Here is a 26,587-nt window from a genome sequence, read left to right on the forward strand (position 1 = left end):
CTGGGGGAGATGTGTCCCGGTGTGCAGCTAACAACTTACTTGGATGCATACTCCATGTTTACAACAGACAGTGTCTCGTGTTTCACTGACTTACCTGTACAGTCAGTTGAAATATCACAGACACATTGATGCTCAGTTCTTTGCTTCAGTTGTAAATGCCAGATAATTTCAGTTTCTTTCAGTGACGCCATGTTTCCACCACAAGCACTGTCAATAGGTAACAAAATCATTCCATGATTATTCATTAGATTCATATCGGTGACAGAAATATATCACAATGGATCAGCTCCCTTGCAACTCTGAAGCTCAATGATCACAAGACAGATTTGATCAATAAGCTCACATTCTCTCATTTCCTAAAAAAAGTCATGATAAAAATGAAACACATTCTGTCAGTGGAACATGAATAATAACCTTAAGATTGGTTGTTTACAGTACATGGTGTGTGACCATTAACACTATTTCGAGCATCATAAATGTAAAAATCTCCATTCTGGACAGATGCTTGTCAAGTATTATTGCGACTCGAGATATGAGACCTTGGTTATGCCTTGAGGTCGGATAGATGTTGTATATTGTGCGAGTGTATTGATAATTGATCACGAATTACCCTTTTATGATCTGAAATGATCAGATTGCAACTATTAATACACTGACGTAACATGTTGTCAGTCCTTGATCTCGATATATGTGCCAGGCTCAGTATGACAGTAAGTTTTTATGATCGGTTGTGAAATACATTTTCTGCACATGTCAGTTGCACATCTATTCTAAGAACGATTATAACGCACCATGTAACGTTTTAAGTTGTCATATAAGATCGATCAAGACATAAAATGATATATTTTATAACTAAGCTGGAGGCTGTTGAAAATGCCCACACGTACAACCATCAACGTGAAAGGTGGGAGAACATAGCCTTGCGCCACTCGTGGAGGATGTGGGTTTGATATATCGTACTTGTGCTGGAATCAAAACCAATGTAACAGACACACACACGCACGCTCACATGCTCATGCACATGCACACGCACGCGCACATACACACATTCACGTACACACACACACCACACACACACTCCAATGAAAATCTGAATTATACACTCTGTATTTTTAGGCCTTCTATAATGACATGACATCTAAGTGGCAGTGATAGGATCTCTCCAGGGAGTCTGGCCTGGAAATGTACACGGACATTGTTACTATCGTGATGGGTAATGACTCTCGTTTGTTTATCACGACGTCCCTGGAGGTCTGCTGTAGCTGCAAAAAGCTTATGTTGACTCCATTTACATTGTTCTGTCTAAATGTGAGTGTTTGAAATAGATAAATGATGTTAATCAATGAGGATGAGTGATTTGGTATGTTTATTTTCTTTTTTTCTTTTTTTTGTGCGAAAGGAGGGTTGTAAATCAGTTTATTTCATTATCAAAGGCTTTCCAATATATCAGAGTGACAAAAAAATTATGATTGAGTCTAAATTTCGAAACTCACTTTAACCTTCATTCAGAACATCATAAAAAGTCCAGCGTTGGTCCAACTTGAATCCTGTTGCAGCCATGTCTTTGGCCTGGCACGTGTGACCAAAGGACCGTCTAAACCTTCTATTAGATTTGGTTTGGTTCTTGTTTAACGCCTAACTCAGCAATATTCCAACTATATGGCCGCGGTCTGTAAATATTCGAGTCTGGACAGGAGAATCCATTGATCAGCAGCATGATCATGGACCTGCGCAATTGGGATGCGATGACATGTGTCAACCAAGTTAGATCCCTGTTTTCGCCTCTATCGACAGACATGGGTTGCTGAAGACCCAGTCTAACCTGGATCTTCACGAGTCTCCTTCTGTTAGGGTCAATGTGAGCTTGAGAGATTCTCCACTGTCAGTATCTGCAATGCTCTAGCGTATATTGCGAAGAATAGCAAAACAACTGAAACACCTTTGTCAGGATAGCCAACGTTGTAGCCTCCAGACCAATTGACTACGTTCAGTTACAAATAACCTGTTATGGTGTTGTTCAAAATCGGCATGCATTTCAAGTGATTTATCTAAAGTATTTCTCAGGGAGTCTGGGAGATCAAACGTTTACAACCGTTACTTAGGAAAACTGAATTCAAACCCAAGGAATTTTGCACCAAAGTGATATTCTTGTAGGTAAGGCAAGTTTTCGGAGAACAGTTCAAACGTTGGGTAACGCATGCATTTAAATATATAAATCCGCATGCACGTGCGCATTCATATGCATTCACGTGTAATATTTACAAATTGAAAACACGCTAATCACATTGCCATTATTTAAGTGTTATCAGGTTATATCGCAATAGATGTCGTTGAGCGCATCCATTTCAATGATTACAAGCAGGTTGTTTGTTCATTTACCCCGAAATATAACACGACTAAGTCTGGTATTGACCTTGACGGATCGAAGACTTGCAACCTGTTCACCTCACACAGATTAATTAAGATTTGTATCCTACGTCAAGCCCTTTGAGGTACTTCTGTAATGTTTCACTTACAAGTGTAAACTGGTAAAACTTGAAGGTAATGATTGATTGAAGGAGTTCGTTGAGGTTATATAGGTTTGTGTAAAGCCATACTTTGAGAACACGTATGGATGTAACTCTCTGGTACGGAGAGATAAAGGCACTTACAAGTTCAAGATAGCCAAGCATGAAGGTAATGATGGATTGAAGGAGTGAGTTGAGCTTAGTTTTAAGGAGTATTTCAGTGCTATAATACAGCTCAGGCTCGCAACATGATAACTGATTCCGTGTGTTTGTTGGATGAAACTGTCAGTCCTTGATATATAGCTAGATGTATGTCTCGGGTGTAGTGTAGCAGTTATTTTCTTGAAGTCTTGAAATTCATTTCCACCCATCTCAGTTCGACATGTACATTTACTCTAACACTGTAAGAAATAATGATTATCGCATCTTGTAACGTTTCCGTGATGGACATAACTGCCGCCAAATTATCTTCTTCCCTATTTTTGAACTGTTTCCACGTTCTGAAATGAATATATAGCTGACATTTTAGCATTAAAATGTAAGAAATAACGGTTATCACATCATGTAAATTGAAAATGCCCACACGAACCACCATCAATGTGAAAAGGTGAGAGAATATGTCTTTCCGCCACTCGTGGGCTTGGCATATCGTACCTGTGTGCGGAATCAAAACCTGTGAAACAGACTGTGACATGCCACGCACACACACGCGCCCGGACACGCACACACATACATACACATGTACGCACGCACGCACATACACTTGCGCGCACACCTCCCAATGAGCATCTGTATTATACAGGCTATAAGGACTTCTATATTGACGTGACATTTAAGGTACAGTGATAGCATCTCTCCAGGGTGTCTGGACTAGAATCTGTAATGGAGACTCACGTCAGGTATTGTTACTGTATCTATGGGAAATGGCTGTCGTTTGTCTATCACGACGTTTCTGGGGTCTACTGTAGCTGCAAAAAAGCTTCTGATAACTCCATTAACATTGTTCTGTCTGAATGAGAGAGTTTGAAAAGATAAACAACCTTCTTCATTGGAGTTAAGTGATTTGTTTTTCTGGTTTTCCTTTTTGTGGGGAAGGTAGGTTGTGAGACAGTATCATTCTTCATCAAAGTGACTTTCCAATATCTCAGAGTGAGTCTAAATGTCTAAACACTCGTTTACCTTTGAGAACACCTGAAACAGTCCAGCAGCATTATTGCGGGCATGTCGAGTCAGGATAACAGTGATAGTAATAGTAATGGTCCGCTCATATGGCGCTCATATCCAGGCACATTGCCTGCTCACGGCTCTACGTACATTACTATCGCCGGTCATAGGACACTATCGTACTTTCCGATACTGTTTTTCAACTCCCTGGGGACCATACAGCCATGCTGCCTGTTAGGCGCAATGAACTAAACACTCATATTTCCAGCACATCCTTACAGGTACCCATTTTGCTGGGTGAACTGAAACAATGTGGATCTAAGAATAGGATACTACGCAAATGTGCCCACCTTGGGACCCGGACCTTGGTGCCTCCACTTGTATCCTTCTCCAGGCGAACCAGGGCCCCGTTCTTCAAAGCGATTGTAGCGCTAAGGTGATCGTAACTCCCATACTTTAACATAGACTTACGACTGTCGTAGCGCTGGGCCCCGTTTCACAAAGCTCTCGTAAACCGAAGATCTCGTAACTTTTCTCGTAACATTCGTACTTCCTGTACTGTAACATTAACTTACGACTCTCGTAGCGCTACGAGAGCTTTTCGAAACGGGGCCCTGGGTTGTAACCACCAGACTGTCTGCTCTTTCCATCAGGGACATTGTAAGCTTGAGTGAGCATGTTTTCAGCAATAGTCCAATAGATAAGCATAGCATACGAAGAATAGCGAAACAGCTGACAAATTGATTTTGGCCTGATGAGACACAATTGCAGTCTCCATGCTATCCGACCACTTCGTGATTACTAGTACACTGGGATGGAGTCGCTATAACAAGTAGACGAGTATTTCAAGTGATTATCTCAAACATTCCTCAGGGAGTCTGGGAGATTAAACGATTGGTTGTGCACAATGTCATCTTCTAAGTAGATAGTTCTTTCTGCAAAGGGGCGGTGGGGTAGCCTAGTGGTTAATGCAATCGCTCGTCACGCCGAAGACCTGGGTTCGATACCCCACATGGGTACAATGTGTGAAGCCCATTTCTGGTGCCCCCCACCGTGATATTGCTGGAATATTGCTAAAAGCGGCGTAAAACCGAACTCACTCACTTTCTGCAAAGTAATAATAAATAAAAATGAGAAGTCTTATAATGCGCTAATCTCCACGCAATAAAGCATGATCAAAGCACTAACACCCTGATTATTATTACCCCAGATAACCCAAGCTGCCTGTTAGGCGCTAGAAGGTCATAGTCACATGACTTTATCCAACCGGCTACCCTTTTTTTGCTGGGTGAACAGAGGCAATTTTGAACAAACTCACTTTGAAGGTGAGACCTCATCTATCACTTGTGCTTCGTTGTGGGGCAGGACTGAAGTCCTAGAAACTTTTAGGAGTCAAGCTGTCAAACACGGTCACCCATCCAAGGACTCTCTGTGATCGACGTTGCTTAACTTCAACTGATTCGTGACCTGACCTGTACAGGACCACCCGCCACCACAAAGTCGGGATGTTCATTATCACTGATTATATGAATTGTATCAAAACTAAAATTCCAACGCGCTTTGTAGTAGGTGTGGCATTATGGCTGTGTCAGCATAATCATAGAAGTATGTGTGATTTGGGAAGAATTGAGAAACAATTTAATAGCCCGAATGCTTACACATAGCGTCACTGATAAGGCTGAGAATAAAGACATTCGACAAACATTTATTTGCCTGTCCTCAGTTCCACATTCTCACAATGTGTGAAGCCCATTTCTGGTGTCCCCCACCGTGATGTTGCTGGAATATTGCTAAAAGCGGCGTAAAACCAAACTCAGTCAGTCAGTCAGTTGAATGTTGTAACCACGTCGACCATGACGGCTAATTGTGGTTGCTCACTTATGCTATCAAGTGTTCATTGGGCATTACAGGGTTGTGGATTTCACAGACTATTGCAACGGCCAAGAGTTACCTTTACTGGGCATGACAAAGTCCCATGATGGTGGGATTGATCCAATATTCGCGCTGTTTAAGATGCTTGATTTTAGACACTTTTCAGATGGATTGTTTTGTGGCATCCTCGAACAGGTTAAAGTATTCTAATATTATTGTCTTCCTGAGAGGGTACGCATGTTCCAACACTTTCAAAGTAAATTCAAACTTACTACTATATTAACTGCAGTATAAATGTCATTTTAAGTTATGGCTAGATTGCTAAAAGCTGAAGGGATAGTGTAAATCCAGCTATGATCATGCAGGAAGCAATTGTACCGTTAAGTCCCTGGTATGGTGACCTACATTCGACTGTTGGCAACCTATAGCCTGTTTTTATTTTGTATCGTCTTCTATAGTTAAACTGATTTAGATGTAATTACTTGTTTTAAATTTATAGTTTGGATAGTCTAGGTGTTTTAACCCCCTTTTCGTTGAAAGGTGTTTATAATGTCCTTTTAATTATTAAAAATCTATAACTTTCGTTAGTCACGATGGATTGTATATAGAGTGTCCGTCCGGAGAGCAGGTCAGCGATTCTGCCAGTGACCGCATCATACCCGAAGAAATATCGTTACATGTTCTGTATCGATGTATCAAAGGGATATACTTGTACTTTATTAACATAACAAATTTACCCATGTGTATTATATGCACTTATATGTCAAACTGCATCTCATAGGCATATTGATATCAAGGTCGTTTGTATGGGACCGCCTCCGTGATGTAGTGGTTAGAGCGTCCGCCCGGAAAGCGGAAGGTCGCGGGTTCGATCCCCGACCGCGTCATACCAAAAGACGTTAAAATATGGTACTTGTTGGTCCCTGTCTGGCGCTCGGCATTAATGGGTACAACAAGGACTGGTGGGCTCAAAGTCAGTATAATGTGTCTGAGTGGGATATTCATGCTTCACTGCGGCATGGTATCTCAGTGGGCTAGGACTATAAAACCAGCTTAAGTCTCGGCTAGTACAAGCAGCCACACATACACATACACACGCATGCACGTCGTCATATGAGCGAAATATTCTCAAGCACGTGTTGATTAGAATGTCTTCAACAGCCAAGTGAAATGGTACGTGTTGATTAGAATGTCTTCAACAGACAAGTGAAATGGTACGTGTTGATTAGAATGTCTTCAACAGACAAGTGAAATGGTACGTGTTGATTAGAATGTCTTCAACAGACAAGTGAAATGGTACGTGTTGATTAGAATGTCTTCAACAGACAGGATGATTTGCTGTCGGTCATCTTGGCGGTTAATTACTTCACCAGACAAGACGGGTCAAAAATTGAAATTGTATTCCGCAGTTGTAAAGTTTTGGGTCGGCACAATGTTAAACCAACTAATTGGAAAACTGACCGTTGTGAGAGTGAGTGAGTATGGATTTACGCACCTTTCAGCAATATTCCAGCAATCTTACCGCGGGGGACACCAGAAATGAGTGAGTTTAGTTTTACGCCGCACTCAGCAATATTCCCGCTATATGGTCCTGAAAATAATCGAATCTGGACCAGACAATCCAGTGATGAACAACATGAACATCAACCTACGCAATTGGGATACGATGACATGAGTAAACCACCCGATCCCGTCAGTGGCCTCGTACGACAAGCATGGCTTAGTGAAGATCAATTCTAACAGAGGATCTTCACGGGCGACCCAAAATGGGCTTCACACATTGTACCCATGAGGTGAGTCGAACCCGGGTCATCGGCGTAGCCACTAGACTACCCCACCGCCCCTGAAAATCAGTGATGGCATCAGGTGTTCGAGAGAATTGTAAGCGTGTCATATCATGGCTAACACAGAACGCCAGTGCAAACGCTACCAAGTCCCGACTCTTCCAAGAAATAAATTCCGTTTGGTTTAGAGGAAACACAAATGCAGAAAATTCATACAAATACAAACGGAACGCTGAAAACGAGTGTCGACAACAGGCGTCCGAGAGAGTATATGTTACCTGACGCCGAACAGCAGTACTGCTGTCAAAGCACTTCAACAAACTTTTAATGCGATGCCTTAAACTGAAAGTCCGCATGATCTTGACGGATTGAAGACTTGTAATCACTTCACCTCACACACATTAATTTACATTTGTATCCGAGGTGCATCTGTAATGTTTCCCTTACAAATGATAGCTTGTCAAGCTTGAAGGTAATGATTGATTGCAGGAGTGTGTTTATACAGCAATTCAGGCATGTTAATATTTGGTTCTGTGACGGGGTTTTTTTTACATGTAGGTATTTATTATGAATTTATAACTATTTTAGCCACGATATGGCTGAAATACTGCCGCTGTGACTATAAATTTCAACTAACTCACTCACTGTGACAGAGAGCTATGCCAGTTTTGTAAAGACTCACTTCAAGAACGCGTATGGGGTTACAGATTGATTACACACTGATCTTCACGTTTCAAATACTCTAAAACAGCCTTTCAGGCTTAGTGTACATGCCAGTTAGTTTCCTGTACATTCTGCGCTCACAATTACTGGCAACAAAATCATCTGGTTGATAACAATTTGCCTGAAGCCTTTAGCATGTGTCGATGAGTTATGTTGGAGTTGGAATGTAGGAATCCATTTGCCCCAATGTTAAATTTGGTGCGTCAGGTAATATTACTGCATCATGCCTGTACGTAACAATCCACGCATGTTGTTCCTGGTGCAATCAATCGATCATAAATCAAACGAAAACTCGCAGCCAGCTGTCAATTAATTTAACAAATTAATAAAAAAAAGTATTGTAAAAAAAACCGATTGGTATCATCCGCTCCAATGAAAACTTAAAATTCTGAAACGAGAATAGCAGGTCACGAAAGCAGAGAAGGTCCCCGGTGTGTTAGTAGTACATTAATCAATACGAAATGAAAGAAACCCATTGGCAGATGGAAGTAGGTCATTAAAACGGGATCTTTTGCAAATGTTTGTTAAGAAAGTCCATTTTCGCATGGACAAGGTAGTTTTTTTCTGTGGCATATTTGCCAATACTCTGTCAATCAGTAAAGCGTGAATGTAAATAGATACTACACAGAATGTATTAGTCGTGGAGTCAGGGAACCTTTGCCGGAGCGTTGGGTGTCTCAGCAGCACGCTGCTAAATGAGTGTGTTCCTCATGGAAGGTTTCTAAATCACAGCATGACCTAGTTTGGTGACGTTCAGATGTCCCCAATTAGATTTCAGACAGCTTTCAGGAGAGAAAACATGTAGAAATGATGCATGAAGCAAATTGATCAAATTTTTAAACTTTAATGGACAATCTGACACACTGACCAAAGCACGACTGCTTTTCAAACACAATAAACAACGTTTATTTGAATCAGTTTATTTATCAATTTACAAGTTAAAGTTGATACCAAGGGAGACTGGGCGTTTCATGGTTTCCTCGTCCTTGCCCGATAGTGACTCTGCGACAGTGACTGTAGTTATTGTGCTGGGTTTCTCATCTACCGATAATGATTTCACAATCTTCAGGGACTCCTCCGACCAAATGTTACTCTTCTTCCCTCTTCGAATTGCCGTAGAAGATTTCTAAAACCTCCGCCTGCATCGCCGAATTTGTCCTCTTGTACACTCTCACTGCAGAACTACGATGCCCTGTAAACAGAATGTTGTGAATTAAACATGGTTATATCTTTTGCAGGGACTAGTACTTTTCGAAATCTCTTCCATCGGCCATGACCCGGTAGGTAGGATTGAATGCCACAAACTGCACCACACAACGATTGGCATATGTACTCCTGGCCATTCTCACGTTTGACCTCAAACACGAAATGTTGCAACGCCTCATTCAACAAGCGTCGGCCATATCACTTATATCCATAGACATGCAGTGTCTTGAAAGTTTCAGCTTTTCTGAAATTGATAAAAGTAAACGGTGGTTTTGCCACCCCGAAACAAGGAAACAGACCATTCATACTTGTAAACAGTGTTAGGCGGGGTCGCCTCGGACACCATACCTTGAATTGTCTGTATGTCCACATGTTCACCAAATTGCAGAGGTTTACGAACACTGTCATAATCTTCTGTTTTCTCTTTGTCATCAATGAACTGACTTTGTGTAGTAAATAGGTCCTCGTCAGCCTCCATGATAAGTTCCGCCGTTACTGTCTCACATCGCTGTGTCGAGCGATAACATGTGCTCTTTCGCATGATCGACACGTGATAGATACACCGTGGCGCTTTAGATGACTCACTTTGTTATATAAATTGTTATCTTTTTCGATACAATGTAAAAAGAAAACGTTTTTCGAACTTATGATCGCTACAATTATTATTCTTTTGTAAAAAGATGCTTAAACATATCATTTTCACTCCTGTTGCCATCTAGTGAAATTAGTTGGTCATGTCATTAGCTTTTTCTAACAAAGTTGAAACCTGATTCACGAAAGGCATCACTCCAGTCACTCATTTGTTTCCTGTGTTTGTGGGAGAGGATGCATCATTGTGTAATTGCTGGTTAAATGACTTCCTCCAGGAAATCGTTCACCCGGAAGTAAGTGTAGAATGACAAGTGGGACAAGTCTCGATGTACAATCAGCTGGTTCCTTTGATGACAGAAAGTGGAGGAACTCAAACTGTTGGATGACATGCAACTGGAATGAGACCATACCTCGTTGGAGCTAATGGTGACTGCAGGAAAGTGTAGATTTCCACTCATATGTTAAGCTGACAGCGACTGCAAGAAAGAAAGCGCGTTCACTCATGTGCCGAACTGATAGTGGCTGCAAGAAACAGATGACGTTCACTCAGATGATCATCTAATGAAGGAAAGACCGGTTGTCTAGAATGGAAATGTCCCTTTGTCATATCTCTTCTATCATCGTATATTCATATCGGGACCTTTCATTGTATTGCACAATGGAAAACGTCCAGAAACCCTGGACATATTTCAGTCCAGTTGATTCCAATATGGAATTTCACCAAAGAAGAAAAACTAATCATGTCCATTATAATTTAATCGATTTCACACTTTCAGAAAATCTAAATAGATACTAAGGGTTAACTTTGACATAATATGTCGCCTATTGACTGTTTTAGAAGCTGATGACTCGTGAAGGTCCGGGTTAGAATGAATCTTCAGTAACCCATGCTTGTCGTAAGAGGCGACTAACGGGATCGGGTGATCAGACTCGCGGACTTGGTTGACACATGTCCTCGGTTCCCAAATGCGCAGATCGATGCTCATGCTGTTGATCACTGGATTATGAGGTCCAGACTCGATTATTTACAGACCGCCGCCATATAGCTGGAATATTGCTGGGTGCGTCGTAAAACTAAACTCACTCACTCCAGAAGCTGATTTTATCATCGATAATCATGTCTGGCACATAGCTTCATGTTCAGTATGAGAACGGGGCGGTGGGGTAGTGTAGTGGTTAAAGCGTTCGTTCGTCACGCCGAAGACCTGGGTTCGATTGCCCACATGGGTACAATATGTGAAGCCCATTTCTGGTGTCCCCCGCCGTGATATAGCTGGAATATTGCTAAAAGCGGCGTAAAACTAAACTCACTCACTCAGTATGACAACACACCTAATCAACAAGAGTTCAAAATATGAAGGGAATCCTAGACCGTTGCGTGGTTAATTGTTCAAGATTTTTGTTTTCTAACAAAGGAAACGTCTCGGTAATCCCATCCAATCAATTTATATTGATACAATGACCTTCACGTGAGTACGGAACACACAGCCCAGCATGTTGATATTGACAGTGCCTGATACGTTCGTGAATTAATATATTACAAGACACGAAATATTACAAGAGACAAAAGACACTGTAGCGTGACACCGGTTCTAAAGAGCTAAGAAGTCCTAAAAACTGAGGTCGCAACGTTCGCATCCGTTCAATCAACTTCTAAATTACGGAAAATCACTTTTGTTTTCGTTTGGTGTTATTTGCTGTGAAAACATATGTGTTTGTATTTTTTAAGTAGTTTTTTAGAAAATAAGCTTGCCAAAGGCTCAAAAGCTGATTAGCCAGAAGCACGAGTTCTGTATTCCTGAGAATATGCCACTGCATGTGCCTGACCACGTGTCCTTAACAAGGCTAATCGGCACTGAGGATTTCATCTTTCTTCGGGGCAACATCGGTGCTTTACATCTTAAACATGTAACATTGACTATTACCAGCTTAGTGTCAGATTAGACCTACAGACAATTGCCGACAATGTCTTTATGCTTTCTGTGGTTACATTGCAAATCACCATGGCAACGCAGAGATTGTGTTTACTTTCAAAGTGCCTCACAAAGGTGTTATAAAAAGTCAACGCTGAAAACTCAATGCAGAGAACTTGGGGACGCCAATCAGCATCCCCTGCTGTTATAAATGGTATGACGAACGTTGCTGTGGGTGTTTCAAGTGAGGAGAGGTGAGGTGAGGTGAGGTGAAATGAGGTTTAACGTCGTACTTAAGAATATTTCGCTCATATGATGACGTGCATGCGTGTGTATGTGTGGCTGTTTCTACTAGCCCAGACTTAAGCTGGTTTTATAGTACTAGCTCACTGAGATACTATGCAGCAGTTAAGCATGAATACCCCACTCAGACACATTATACTAACTCCGAGCCAACCAGTCCTTGTTCCCAATGATTCCGAGCGCCAGGCAGGGAACAACAAGTACCATATTTTAACGTCTTTTGGTATGACGCGGCCGAGAATCGAACCCGCGACATTCTGCTCTCCGGGCGGACGCTCTAACACCACACCACTGAATCGGTCCTGTTTCATGTGAAACATTAGAGTGAGTGAGTGAGTGAGTTTGGTTTTACGCCGCTTTTAGCAATATTCCAGCAATATCACGGTGGGGGACACCAGAAATGAGCTTCACAAATTGTACCCATGTGGGGAATCGAACCCGGGTCTTCGGCGTGACGAGCGAACGCTTTAACCACTAGGCTACCCCACCGCCCCTGTGAAACATTAGAAGAAAGTGTAATGTTCCCACTGTTAGTGTGTTTGCCTTATGCGCCACAGAGGGCAATACTCCACCGATAGATGGGCCAGTGGTTAATAGTATGACCACGTTCAACAATGTCGTGGATGATGAGATTGAATACAATGAATCCTTACTACACGACCTTCATTGAATTTGACTCTTGGGAGATCTAGTGTGAGTCCGAATGTTATTGAGGTGTTCACGGAACTCTCTTCAAGGAGGGGCTCTATATTTGCACGGAATCCTAACACGACGAGTTACCTCGGTTTTCTTTTAAAACAGTGGGTTATAATCATGTGTGCGGCGTTTGTAGTTTGGAACGATCGACCAACACACAACACCTGCATCTGTAACGCATGTTACTAGTATAGTTGGGATTACACTTTCTCAGGAAAGTACAGATTCTAGTACTTGTGGGGGGTTGAGTCCCATCTAATCACCAGCACATAAAGTCAGAAGTCTAACCAACTCCACAAAGGATGGAAGTCGGAAAACTGGTAGTCTAGACCACGGACTTTGTGTACCCCTCAGATAAGTGTAAATTTGTACTTTAGGATCTTTCGGCCATGGGAGCCGTGCTGAGCTGGTTAGACGGCTGACTTTGTGTGCTGGTGATTAGGTGCCTTGCTCAGAGGGTGTGGGTTCGAATCCCGGATGAGACTCAACCCTTAAAAAGTACTAGAATCTGTTTTTCACTGATTAAGTGTAATCCCAAATATAACATAAGTTACATTTGACCACTTTCTAGAAGGACCCGTGAAGATCCGGGGTAGAATAGGTCTTCAGCAACCCATGTGCTTGCCATAAAAGGCGACTATGCTTGTCGTAAGAGGCGACTAACGGGATCGGGTGGTCAGTTTTGCTGACTTGGTTGACACATGTCATCGGTTCCCAATTGGGCAGATCGATGCTCATGCTGTTGATCACTGGATTGTCTGGTCCACATTCGATTATTTACAGACCGCCGCCATATAGCTGGGATATTGCTGAGTGCGGCGTAAAACTAAACTCACTCACTCACTCACTTTCTAGAATGCATTGTGTATGCAATACTTGCATTATCATCAACATCGAGCTGAGGTTGAATGCTATCCCCTTTTGGTCTTGTGTATTTGATATTATTTATGCCCATACTAAAACGCACCCACTCTTTTCTTCTTTACACCCTTCTCAGATCTCGTGGGACCCGTGAAGATCCGGGGTAGAATAGGTTTTCAGCAACCCATGTTTGCCACAAAAGGCGACTATGCTTGTCGTAAAAGGCGACTAACGGGATCGGGTGGTCAGGCTCGCTGACTTGGTTGACACATGTCATCGGTTCCCAATTGCGCAGATCGATGCTCATGCTGTTGATCACTGGATTGTCTGGTCCAGACTCGATTATGTACGGACCGCCGCCATATAGCTTGAATATTGCTGTGTGCGGCGTAAAACTAAACTCACTCACTCGTGGATACACAAGCAGAATGCAACAGGTGCACTTTGTCTGAGACTATCAAAGCAGTAATTACCGGGTTTATATCAGTTCCCGTTACACACCTCATCCGCCCCAGGTGTTACAGCTCGTATTGCCTCGTTGATCTGCCCACATCAACAACCAGGAAAGTGGAATTTCAATCTTTCAAACAAATTAAAGTGCCATTATTTTTGGAATAATCCTGGGAGATTTCAGCTTCACTGATTCGGTGTTTTCAGATGGAGATAACATTTGCTGTGCAAGGAAATACGTTTGGAGAGAATTTAGAATACAAATCGACAAGACCTTTCCATATATATGAAACATCTCCGCCCAGAACAGAGCCCATTATGCTATTCAGACCAAAGCATCTTTTTATGACTCACTACCAATTAGTGATGATGGAGGGGCGGTGGGGTAGCCTAGTGGTTAAAGCGTTGGCTCGTCACGCCGAAGGCCCGGGTTCGATTCCCCACATGGGCACAATGTGTTAAGCCCATTTCTAGTGTCCCCCGCCGTGATATTGCTGAAATATTGCTAAAAGCGGCGTAAAACTAAACTCAGTCAGTCAGTCAGTTATGATGGTAGATGACCAGGAAAAGGTGACAATATGCTGCCCGATCTGTGGAACCCGCTAAGTAGAAGCGACAAAACCCTTTCCACATCCATAAGAAATATCTGCTAAAAGCAGGGTCCATTGTACAATTGGGACTATATCATGAGCAGATATTTGTTTCAGTGTTTCAGTGTTACAGCTGTACGATGTTGTTTGTAAACAATCGAGTCTGGGCCAGACAATCCAGTAATTGTCACCGTGCGATACGGTGACAGATCATGTGTTTATGAATCACTATGAAATAGTGATGATTCCAGGTGTTCGGGCGAGCGAGCGAATCCTGCCCCATCGGTGGCACCGGGATAAACATTTGAAAAGTCTAGTCACTTGTTCAGCTGAAATAATGGAACGTATGGTACAAGACAAACTACGGAATTGCATCGGACATCATTTTTGTCAAGGATGACAAAATGGCTTTCACTTGATCCACAATCGAAGTTCATGCAAAAGTCAAACTGGCATTAACTAATACCTTCCAGTTGATTCCTGGTATCTTGTTTGCGAACCAAGCAATGATTTTTGTTCTGTAAACGACCCGTGAAGGTCCGGGTTAGAATGATCCTTCAGTAACCCATGCTTGTCGCAAGAGGCGACTAACGGGATCGGGTGGTCAGGCTCACTGGCTTCGGTTCCCAATTGCGCAGATCGATGTTCATGCTGTTGATCACTGGATTGTCTTTATTGCTACACTCAGCACCTTTTCCTGCAATACGACGGCCGTCTGTGAATAGTCTGTTCCATCCAATGACTGACATCATGACCATCGATCTACACGATGGGATACGATGAGATGCATTAAAAAAATCAGCGATCCCAATCCCTTATTCGCCTCTTAGGATATGCATGGCTGCTGAAGATCAATTCTGTCCCAGATCTTCAAGAGTTAACTATAAGTCCCCATGGTCCCTAGTATGGTGATCTAACTTCAGTTGCTGCTGATATCCAACCCGTGTTTTATATTGTATTGTCCATAAAGGTTTGTTTAAGTTTACAGTTACATGCTAGTTTTATTTCTCTATCTGTGATAATCTAGTTATTTTACTGTCCGTCGTTGACAGGTTCTATATAATTCAGTTGCGTTTATTATGAATTCATAACTTTTTAAAGTCACGATATGGCCGATGTGACTATAAATCTTAACTCACTCACTCACTCTTCAGGGCTTACGAAGCAAATAGGGTCCTGCTAATCCAGTGACACGATAGCATCTTAATTTTGAATTACATTGTAGGTCAGCAGATATTCTGCGGCTTACAAGAAAAGGGAGACACCCTTAAACACCTAACACCAGAGAAGAAAGCAAATGTTTCAAAACTGCATTTAACAATGAAAACACTGATGTACATTAAACATGTCAAGGCTGGAAACTGTATGTGAAATACTGAAACACAGGGGCCAAAATATATCTGTGATGCCTGTATCAAATACCCCAACATCCAATAACCTCTATTTGTTCGTATCATGTTTAGCTACCATCAAACATCAACAATGGGTGTTTTCCTTTGCCCGGTTTTGCAATACAGGACAAGCCAGGGTGATCCTCCCAAATATCAGTTATGATTAACTGATGAAGATAACGATAAGTCACAAAGTGAAAACGTGTTCAAACAACTTATCGTGGTGTATGAATGTTTATAGGCCCCATAAAACAGGTTGTTCAAGCTATCCAAACTAGACTGACAATCTGGCTGTCTGCTATGCATTGCTGGTTTAATATAAATTTACATCCTCCCTAGCGTGAAGGGTCAGATGCCTAAATTTGGTTAATGAGATGATCACCTTATGCATCATATACGTTGGGGGCACTGATACCTCTATGGTTCAATACGCCACAATTTGCTGTGCAGAGTTACATCCCTTGTGCTCGACCTTCGATAATGGGTTCAAATCCCGGTTATGAACCGTTCATAATTTATGGCTGGGCGGGGTCACTTACTTTGTGCATAAATTTTAGGGGGGTCATTCACATTGTACACGCATCTCTATAAAAATCATCATCACCCCCCTAAACATAAATTATAAACGGTCCCTTAGCACGATGTTTCTCTAATTGACAGCTAGGTTTGACAGCACCATGCCTTGTTCGCACGTTTCGGCAGGTAAACACCCGAGACCCTCATCCCAGCTGGATGACTTCAAACGTCGAGATGATTCTCCCTGACAAATTATCTGACATATGTTCATAGCAAACTATAAGTTTGTTCGACATCAGTCATATTGTAAAGCGAAGGACATTACTCGTCGTGAATATATTGTACCACTGGACCAGAAAGCTGAAGATTCTAGTCTCTCTAGAAGCTAGGATGACACCTGAACGTATTTTAGAGTGTCAAGGCCAATTTCCAATACGGCCTTGACTCCAGTCAGTATTTTGTTAAATTGGGTAATATAGAGTTAGTACTGGGATTGTTGTTCAGTATTGTCAATTTTGACCTAACATACTTTTCACACTAGGACCATATTGACAGTTGTGACTAGTCATACTCTTTACTCTGCCATTTGTGTTGAGGATTAAATGAAGATTCACATATTTGACGTAGTGCTACACATAACTTCTATAATTCCATATTACTTTCCTTTGTTGAGGCAACAAACGGTGAGCACACAGTGTGCATCTAAAAGAATAACTTCACATTCTGCATATTTAATCATGAACACTAAAACAAAGATGAAGCCAGTTACAAAGTTCAGCCGAGTAAGGTACCACAAGCGCCACACTCTCAACAGCAACCAGTCCGAAAACAGTTGTCCAACCAGTCCGAAAACAGAGTGAGTGAGTTTAGTTTTACGCCACACTCAGCAATGTGTGTAAATACTCGCCACACTCAGCAAATGACGTCAATTTGTATTTTGCGCCCATGTCACATATACCTACTTTCGTATCAGACAGCCAGTCTGATAAAATACTGATTCGACAGGTCAGAAATATATATTTTATCCCACTGTACAGTTATTAGCATATTGATGACTATTGATGATCAGTCTCCAACGAAAGTTTTTATGTCAGCATTGCATATTTTCATCGACTGGTTGTCATGGCGATTTAGCACAGCGCTGAAAACGAAACAGCGGGGAAGTCCGTTATTCAGTTTACGCAGTACTGACTGACATCAATATTCAAATATATGAAACTATTCAGCTATGATCGTAAATATTAAAGACGTACAAGTTACGTTTATAGGTCGAATGTTGATGATCGTCATGCAAACATTAAATAGCCAAATCCCAACTGATTGACTGAGCATGTATCATATGGGGGCGTGGTGGGCGTGGTGGGCGAACACCTAAGGCGCCAGGCTAGTGATCCAGCGAGCTTGAGGTGCCGGGATCGAGCCCACCTGTGACTAGGACTGCAACGGTTCGGTTCGGTGCACCGAGAACCGAACCGTACACTCATGAATCGATCTTCGATTCACAATGTCCAAACTTCGATTCGGTTCACTAGCAATATTTTTTTTAAAAATTAAACACTTTAGCTATAAAAAGAGTATTCAATCACGTTTATTTTATATGTGACAACAAAAATTCAATAGTGCATCATTTTACTTAACTTAATTTTCATCAGTCTCACGATCGATTCGAAGCTAGAAAACGAAACTAAACTGGAGTGACCTCCCTTTACACACATTTCCTGTTCACTACCGAGAGTTAATTGTATGCAAAATAGTTGTCGTTGACTCGTTCGCATTGCTGATTGGATGAAAGATAGCTGTCGTCAATGTACCATGTAATCTCATTGGCTATTGTTACGATCTTTATAGTCGTGCATCTCCGCTTCGTTGGCGAGAATTAATTATCTTGGTCACCGGAGAAAGCATGGCAGACGACGTGGTGCTGTCAGATGCGGCATGCCACTTAAAATCAAAGGTATGGCAACATTTTGGATTTCGGAAAGATTCAAAAGATAAGGCAACTTGTCGTGTATGTTACGTAGATATTACATACAAATCAGGCAATACAACTAACCTGTCAAACCATTTAAAACGAAAACACGGACTCGATATGACCAAAACTTCGGAAGAAACTCTGACCAAAAAACGAACCAAAAACGAAGTTAACGAATACAAATTCTGGGCAAATGAAACTTACTGAGGTCATGAGACAGGTAAAATTGACTGCTTGTCATTCCGGTGCTATTTCTCTAGCTATCGGGGGATACTTAGCTTGTGACATGAGGCCATTCTCAACTGTTCAGAATGAGGGATTTAAAAATATGATTCACATGCTTGAGCCCAGATACACATTACCCTCGCGCACGTACTTCTCCAACACAGTACTGCCAGCAATAATGAGAAACGTAGTCGCGAGAGTTAAAAAAACACCTGAAAGAAGCTGAAACACTATCCATTACAACTGATGCATGAACGTCAAGGGCGACCGAAAACTATGTTGCAGTAACGGCGCATTTTATTGACAGAGATTGGACAATCCAAAATTACACTCTAGAAACGAAGAAATTCAGTGAATCCCACACGGCAGAAAACTTAGCTGAAAGTTTGTCATTGACTATTGATGCATGGGAGCTTTCAAGAAATGGGCGAGGTCCTGCTATCACCACAGACAACGCTAGTAATATTGTTAAAGCTGTCAAAGAAGCTGGTTTGGAACCACACATTGGCTGCTTCGCCCATACAATTAATCTGGCCACTCAGCGTGGGTTGAAAGTCAACCAAGTAGAGACTTTTGGGAGAGTGAGAAGGGTGGTAAACTTTTTTTCACAAGAGCACATCTGCAACAAGCAAACTTACTGTAATGCAGCAAAAACTTGACTTGAAAACTCTAAAACTTATAGGTGATGTTCCCACGCGATGGAACTCAACGTACGATATGTTACAAAGATATTTGGAACAGCAAGCTGCTGTCTTTGCCACCCTCATAGACATTAGAAGGAATGTCAAAGATCTTGTGACTCTGAATGATGATGACATTACAAAAATAGAGAAAATTATCCAGGTTCTGAAACCATTGAAAACAGTCACCACTTTGATGTGCAGCCAGAAAAACCCTACAGTTTCTCTCATACATCCCCTGAAGGAGATGCTGCTCAAACAATTGCAAGTCAAACCAGAAGACAGTGACCTGGTGTCAGAATTAAAATCAACTATCAGCAATGACCTTCAGCCAAGGTATGAATTTTTCTAAATTACTAAATGTGACAAAACTCGAAACTGTCTATAATTCATCATCATTTAGCAATGATTGAATTTGGTTTTGAGATTTGAAATATTTGACAAATTTACTGAATTTATTGTAATGGTAGTTTCATGTATAATTTCTTTGTTCAACATTGAACTGACATTATTTGAAATATTTCATATGAATATTGAATAATATCATATTATCACATTATGTAACTTATTATTAAAACATTGTCCCAATGTTTGTTTTTTAGATATTGCAAGGAGGATGTGTTGAAGTTCTTGCTACATGCGTCAGCCCTTGACCCCAGATTTAAGGCTCTGCCTTACCTTACAGAAGCACAGAGGCATGAGGTCTATCACTCAATTGGACAGAAAGCTGTCAGTAAATATTCTACATCAAACATTTATTAAAAGCATTTAAAAGCAATACATACAATAAAATATAAATAAAATATAAATATTTTATAAATATAAAATATAAATATAAAATGAAATATGGATATAAATATAAAATGAAATATAAATATAAATATAAAATTAAATGAAATAAAACTTTAACAAATAGGCAATAGCCCAGTAGTCCACAAATGATAAGTTAAAGTTAAACTATTCCATTCTGTCAATTTCTGTGCAGTTGATTGAATCCTTCCACTTAAAAGTCTAAATCTATCTGTGGCTGTCATATCATGAAAATTTATATAATGTGATAAATTAACAAAACACAATCAGTTAAAATAAGTTTATGTGCTTTAGGTTAAGGTGAAGACTGAGCCAGCTGAGCCCACTGATGGTACTGAACCCAGACTCCCCAGCATTCCCACAGAACCAACTCCATCAACATCTACTGCTGCAGCAGATGACCAAGCTGCTGATGATGATGTTCTGCAGGAACCACCTTCCAAAATAAAAAGAGAAGTAGAAGAAAGTTGTGCTCTATCAGATCTCTTTGGGGATGTGTTTGTCACCCATGTGGAGGAAGGTAAGAGTGTCTATGAGAGAACAGAACTGGAACTTCAAATGTATAAAGAGGATGAAGTTGCCAATCTTGACTCTGATCCCTTGAGTTGGTGGAGGGTCAGAGAAGGGAAGTATCCTTTGCTATCCAAGTATGCCAAACAATGCCTCAGCACACCTGCCACAAGTGTTGCCAGTGAGAGAGTTTTCTCAACAGCAGGGGATGTTGTTACTGCCCAGAGGGCTTCTTTGAGTAGTGATAATGTCAACATGTTGGTATTTCTGTCCAAAAACATTATCATCCCTGCTGATCTGGTCCAGCAGTGAAGTTGAACTGTCTGAACAATCAACAATGAACATTTTCTTGCAATTGCAAAGTTCTTTCAGTTACTTGAAGCTTGTTTTGATGTTGAGGGGCTACAGACTCACTACTTAAGTGTTTAATAAATGTGTTGAAGTTAAAAAGTGTTGTGTAATCATTTACACAGTGGTTGATTACAGTTTGGATCAAATTTTCATATATTTATGCAAAATTTCTTAGATTTGATAATCGAATCGAAAATAATCGAATCGAACGGTATGAATCGAACATCGAACCGAATCGAAGCAATAGTGAACGTTGCAGCCCTACCTGTGACCGGGTGTAAAAACCTTGGAGTCAACTTTGTGTGCAGACTCTTTCAGTGTTATCACAACCCCTAGTGCACAGTACACAACCCTGTGCACTTAAAAGAACCCACGAATCCGTTGGTATATGACCAGATGGTGGCCACATGAATACGTGCAAACACCTAGTTGCGGGTACAGCAACGTGCAGTAAACTTGGACATTGTACTGTGACTACGTGTCCCAGTCCACCCAGCTGTGAATGGGTACCTCGTAAGGATGGGAAAGTCACATTAACTCAGTGCGCCGAGTGGCAGCAAGAGTTGTATGCTCCCCCAGGGAGTTGAGATTGATAATACGAAATGCCGTTGAGATTGACATCCTATGATCGAGAGAAAAACAAAGCACCTGTGAGCAGCCTAGCTGGAACTCGGCGCTATATAAATAGATTATAATAATATCATAGACAAATCTGTGTCGCAACTTCTTGTAGACCTATTGTCCTACATACGACCCCGTGAAGACCCAGGTTAGAACTGGTCTTCAGGTATCCATGCCGTAAGAGGCAACTAACATGATCGGGTGGTCAGGCTTGCTGACTTGGTTGACACATGTCATCGTATCCCATTTTCATAGATCGATGTCCATGCCGTTGATCACTAGGATATGTGGTCCAGGTTATTTACAGACCGCCGCCATATTGCTGGAAAACTGCTGAGTGCTGGGTTAAACAACAGGGTAATAACAGGGTCTTACAGGCCTGTTTAGACAAATAAATGTTGTTTGTTGTAAATGAAATGACAAAGATAGTCAAAATAACTGACCGTGTGAATTAAATACCCTAACCGTTTCACAGTTTGACACAAATAAATGGAAGGTGTGACCATGACTAAGAACGTCAAAGCTATACTGTAAACAACTTCAAACTTATCTGAAGGTCAGTTATTCGTGTCACAACTGTGACACGTGATGAAACACTTGATGATACACGCGATACAAACAGAACACAACTGCAGAAAACAGCCAGATATTTGTTAAAATGAGGACAGCGATACATTTTCTGTTTTTTTCTTTGAGTGAAATTGCTGTAATGGCGCGATGATTGGTTTGCTGAAGTTGTATTTTGTTGTAATTGCACAAGGTAATTGTCAACTAAAAATGCATTAAAGTATACTGTGAGAATTGAATGAGAGAACTCAGGAATTTAAGCATTCCTTTAATATGTTTTCATCATCAGCTTTGAATAGCGCTGTGGGAGGAAATCTGAGAATAACTAAAGGAACACTGCTATGAAGAAGTGGTGTTCCCTTATTTGTTTCCCTCAGTGTATGTATATATATATATATATATGTATGTGTGTGTGTGTGTGTGTGTCGGTGTGTGTGTCGGAGTGTGTGTTAAACATGTTATTATTCTCCTTAAAATGCAACATATTGGCGTCCTATTTCCAACATTTAGCAATGAATATTCGATCTAATCAATATTTCCGGTTTAAAGTATATTGATGCAATCGTTTAAATAGATACACGTGTTTTTGTTTAGAAATGATAATAATTATTTATAACAATAAATTGATTTTGAGCTTTTCATGTTTGTATCAAAGCATTATATTCTGAGACAACATGGTACACATAATTCAGTAACAGATCGGATTTCTTACAGTAAGAAAGGATCCAAGATTAAACAGACTTAAAAAGATTTTTTTAATTAGCCACGCACTCTCGAATGGTTAAGTAAAAGATAAAAATAATAGTAATTAATCCTTACAAATATAAAATTCCAATTTTAATTGGATATGCTCCAAGCTGTAGATTACAAAGTCAAAAGAGAAAAGAATAAAGGTGTATATATACTCAAAGGAAAAACGTTATTGTGACACATAAGTAACAAAAAGAATCAGTGTTTAACCTTTACTATCCCAGATGAAATGTTAATACATGGAACGACAAATGTTTCAATGTATTTTTCCTGGTTTTGGAGGTGCGTGGTTCGAATCCATCGGTCTTGACGTGGGGTCGTTAATGGTGTTTTTATGGACGTTCAATCGACCAACAGCGTCACTTTATGAGGTACCACGCTGAAGCACACATAACGATCTCTAGCCGTCATTTCCCCGTGTCGTGACATGTCGAACATGTGTAAATGCCCATCAAGCATCTGATGTCGAACTTGTTCCAGAATGATACAAAAGGTATTTTTACTAACTTTTGAACTTCTCAAGACTACTTTCAGTGGAAAGGACAGGTGTCTGTTTGTCTGGCCTTTTAAAGTGAACACTGCTGTGCATTTTTTTTTTCGAATATGTCACGCTGTTTGCAAATTTCGTCCGTTTCTTCGACCATTTTAGCTTATTCTTTCTCAAGATGAGTGAGTGAGTTTAGTTTTACGCCACTTTTAGCAATATTCCAGCAATATTACTGCGGGGAACACCACATTGTACCCATGTGAAGCTCTGTCAGGTGGAAATCCAAAAATGCCTTTATGAGAAAATTTCAATGTCACCTTAATGTTTACCTGTAAGTAATAATCAGTGAAAAAACAATTATATTAACTATTTTGGTCGCTTTGTTTTCACACCTTATATATTTTGTTTAATTTCATCTAGATATCAGCAATGTTTGTGTTTCAGCTGAATGTGAAACATAAGTTTGCATGCACTATCTACTATGAAGGAAAGCTCACTTCTTCGGCGTTCGTGTATTTTCCAAAACATCCAAATCGATTCTGGGCTTATCGATGACGAGTTAAAGTATCACTGGTGATTTGAAGAAAAAAACGTCGGTAACATGTTCCTGATTTCCTCCACAAGAACGACTACCAAACCCTAGAGGTGGAAATTGTGTAAATAATATATGTCGGCTGGGTGAGAGCAGGATGTCCTGCGAAGGGTCTCGGCAACGACGGAAGACCCAGAGGATCAATCATTTCCCAAAACACCTCTACACCCTCCGAGGCAGGAACTGTTGCAATCAATCTCATTATGTCAGGCCAAATACGGCCATTCAACCTGATAACTTCGTTTTTGTTCTGTAAGCGATTTGACGAGCGCTTCCAGACGATCCGATTTCACGCGCCCTCGTTATTCATTCATGCAGAGATCCTGACACCAATAGCAGAATCCCTAGAGTTAGGTGTTTCCGTGACTGCAGACTATTCAGATGTGGCTCTCCCTGACCGACACCGGTGTGATATTGTGAAGTGCTATCACTGATTGATTGAGTATGGTTTTACGCCGCTTTTAGCAATATTCCAGCAATATCACGGCGGGGGACACCAGAAATAGGCTTCACACATTGTACCCATGTGGGGATTCGAACCCGCGTCTTCGGCGTGACGAGCCAACGCCTTAACCACTAGGCTACCCCACCGACCCCGTGAAGTGCTATCAAATGACTGTACGACCCAAATGTCTGAACCTTACATATTTTGATACAGATACTGTGACACTGTAAATCACAGGAATCTTTTACGAACTTAATGAACTCAAATTGTCAATCAACTAATTTAAATCTTGAGAAATCTTGAAATATATATATATAAATATTGCTTTTAAACTTTATTGTACACAACTTACATAATTGTAACAGTAGTAAAAAGTTGTATATATTAATATGCTTTGTACATATAAATCAGTAAGAGTTTATATGATGCCTTTGTAAAACATATGTTTGTTTATTTTACAACTGTATTGTCCTAGATTGTAAACAGATTTTGAAACCAGAAAAACAAGAAATACTAACTATCAGTAGTGTCTCCGTGGTACCGGATTCACATGGTCTGTGAACTGTTTTTTAGATTAACAGTCTTGGGCTGTGTTTTTCACGCTGTCGTCCAGGTGGTAGTAATCAGAGTTATTAAAATGACATGACATATTTCACATTTTGTCTATCTAGCTGAAAATAGCTATTTTTCTCAGGATATAAAGAAACAAATAAAAAAAGTATTTTCTGGAAAATGTGGGGCGATAAACAAACGTGTCAGCTGATGTATTAATTTCTTATGCTCAGATTCGGCTTCTTGTCCCAAATAAGTACAATGTTAACATATCCTACAAACAAAAAGTATGAGAAAACTGTAAAATTGGATAACCAGATATAAACTAAAACGTGGTGAGTTCATTTATACTCTAAGGTAAATGTAACTTTTTGGGTGCTTAAAGGACACATTAAACGACATGTTAGAACTTGCAGAAAAAACTTATTCAATATTTGTTAAGTTTGACTAAAATGAAACGTTGTCAAAAACATATCGAAAAACTAGGGTGCTGACAGACACCGGCACCATGTTCGATTCAAACGGCCAAACACATCAGCCTAATGCGTGTGGAAGACAGACTTCCTATGCAGCTTTGTACTGGTGTGTTTCAGCACCCTTGTTTTTCGCTGTTTTTCAACAGATACAATTATTTTAATATTTTTTGTGCTTTCCCTCTGAAACAATGTGGTAGATATAAAAAAAATACTTGGAAACACGAAGCTTTGAAAAAAATCATTTGTGGTGGATGTAAAATACTTGGTAACTGAAGGCTGATTGGGGCGTCTCTAAAAGATGCAATTTGGAGTTGACTGACATTATTGCTAAAGAGGGATTACCTGGACATTTTACTGATAAGATTATTTATAGCATGTTGATAACTAATCTTGGTATCTTCTAACGGACTTGTTACTCAAACCTTACATATAAGGACAGGTCGTTTCTTTGATTAGTCTATGCCATACAGATCACATCTGTTCTTCTTACCTCGATCGATTAATTGCTAATGAAGGTATTGTCGTGTTGGTGAATTAATCCAATAACGTGTTTACAGTCCATTACCCTCATTGCAAAGTGGCAGCTACACATAGAGACAATATGCAGGTTCAATGCTTGTGTTTTGATAGCTTTAAGTATAGAGTGAACAGGACGACAAGACCTGCTGGATGTGTGTCGAGTCACTTGGAAGTGTCTGTCTTCTCATAAATAGCTCCATCGATGTCTGTTTAAAGTCACTTAAAGACAATGTCATGACAAACTCTCCCCGCGGCATCCTGTACACATGTGTACGAACTTCTACAAGTATAACATTTATGTGCACAGTTTGTTTGGTTTCCGGTTAAATGTTTTATTACTATCATGCAATTGTTAACAAATGTGAATTTATATATTTATACACTGTTCAGAATAGTCTCTCCCGCTTGACCACGTCCATGTTCTTCCAGCATCCCGTGACGACAGGCTGCAATAAATTATCCC

The 26,587-nt window shown here is 40.6% G+C and overlaps 1 protein-coding gene across 1 annotated transcript; it reads left to right on the top strand.

Moving 5' to 3' along the window:
* The first annotated feature begins 18,593 nt into the window (after positions 1 to 18,593).
* On the top strand, positions 18,594 to 21,316 carry LOC124277038 (E3 SUMO-protein ligase ZBED1-like). The gene is made up of 3 exons (XM_046712693.1): positions 18,594 to 19,780; positions 20,047 to 20,173; positions 20,549 to 21,316. The coding sequence occupies exons 1-3, from the start codon at positions 19,407 to 19,409 to the stop codon at positions 21,074 to 21,076; spliced, it is 1,029 nt and encodes a 342-aa protein (XP_046568649.1). The 5' UTR covers positions 18,594 to 19,406; the 3' UTR covers positions 21,077 to 21,316.
* Positions 21,317 to 26,587: the final 5,271 nt, after the last annotated feature.

Source organism: Haliotis rubra, unplaced genomic scaffold (assembly GCF_003918875.1).
Source record: "Haliotis rubra isolate DU_JTF1 unplaced genomic scaffold, ASM391887v1 Scf217, whole genome shotgun sequence".
Classification (NCBI taxonomy): domain Eukaryota; kingdom Metazoa; phylum Mollusca; class Gastropoda; order Lepetellida; family Haliotidae; genus Haliotis; species Haliotis rubra.

Coding starts and splice junctions, on each gene's coding strand:
- LOC124277038 (XM_046712693.1), top strand. CDS start 19,407: ATGCAGCAAAAACTTGACTTGAAAACTCTAAAACTTATAGGTGATGTT. Junction 19,781..20,046: donor AGCAATGACCTTCAGCCAAG/GTATGAATTTTT, acceptor TTTGTTTTTTAG/ATATTGCAAGGAGGATGTGT. Junction 20,174..20,548: donor ACTCAATTGGACAGAAAGCT/GTCAGTAAATAT, acceptor TATGTGCTTTAG/GTTAAGGTGAAGACTGAGCC.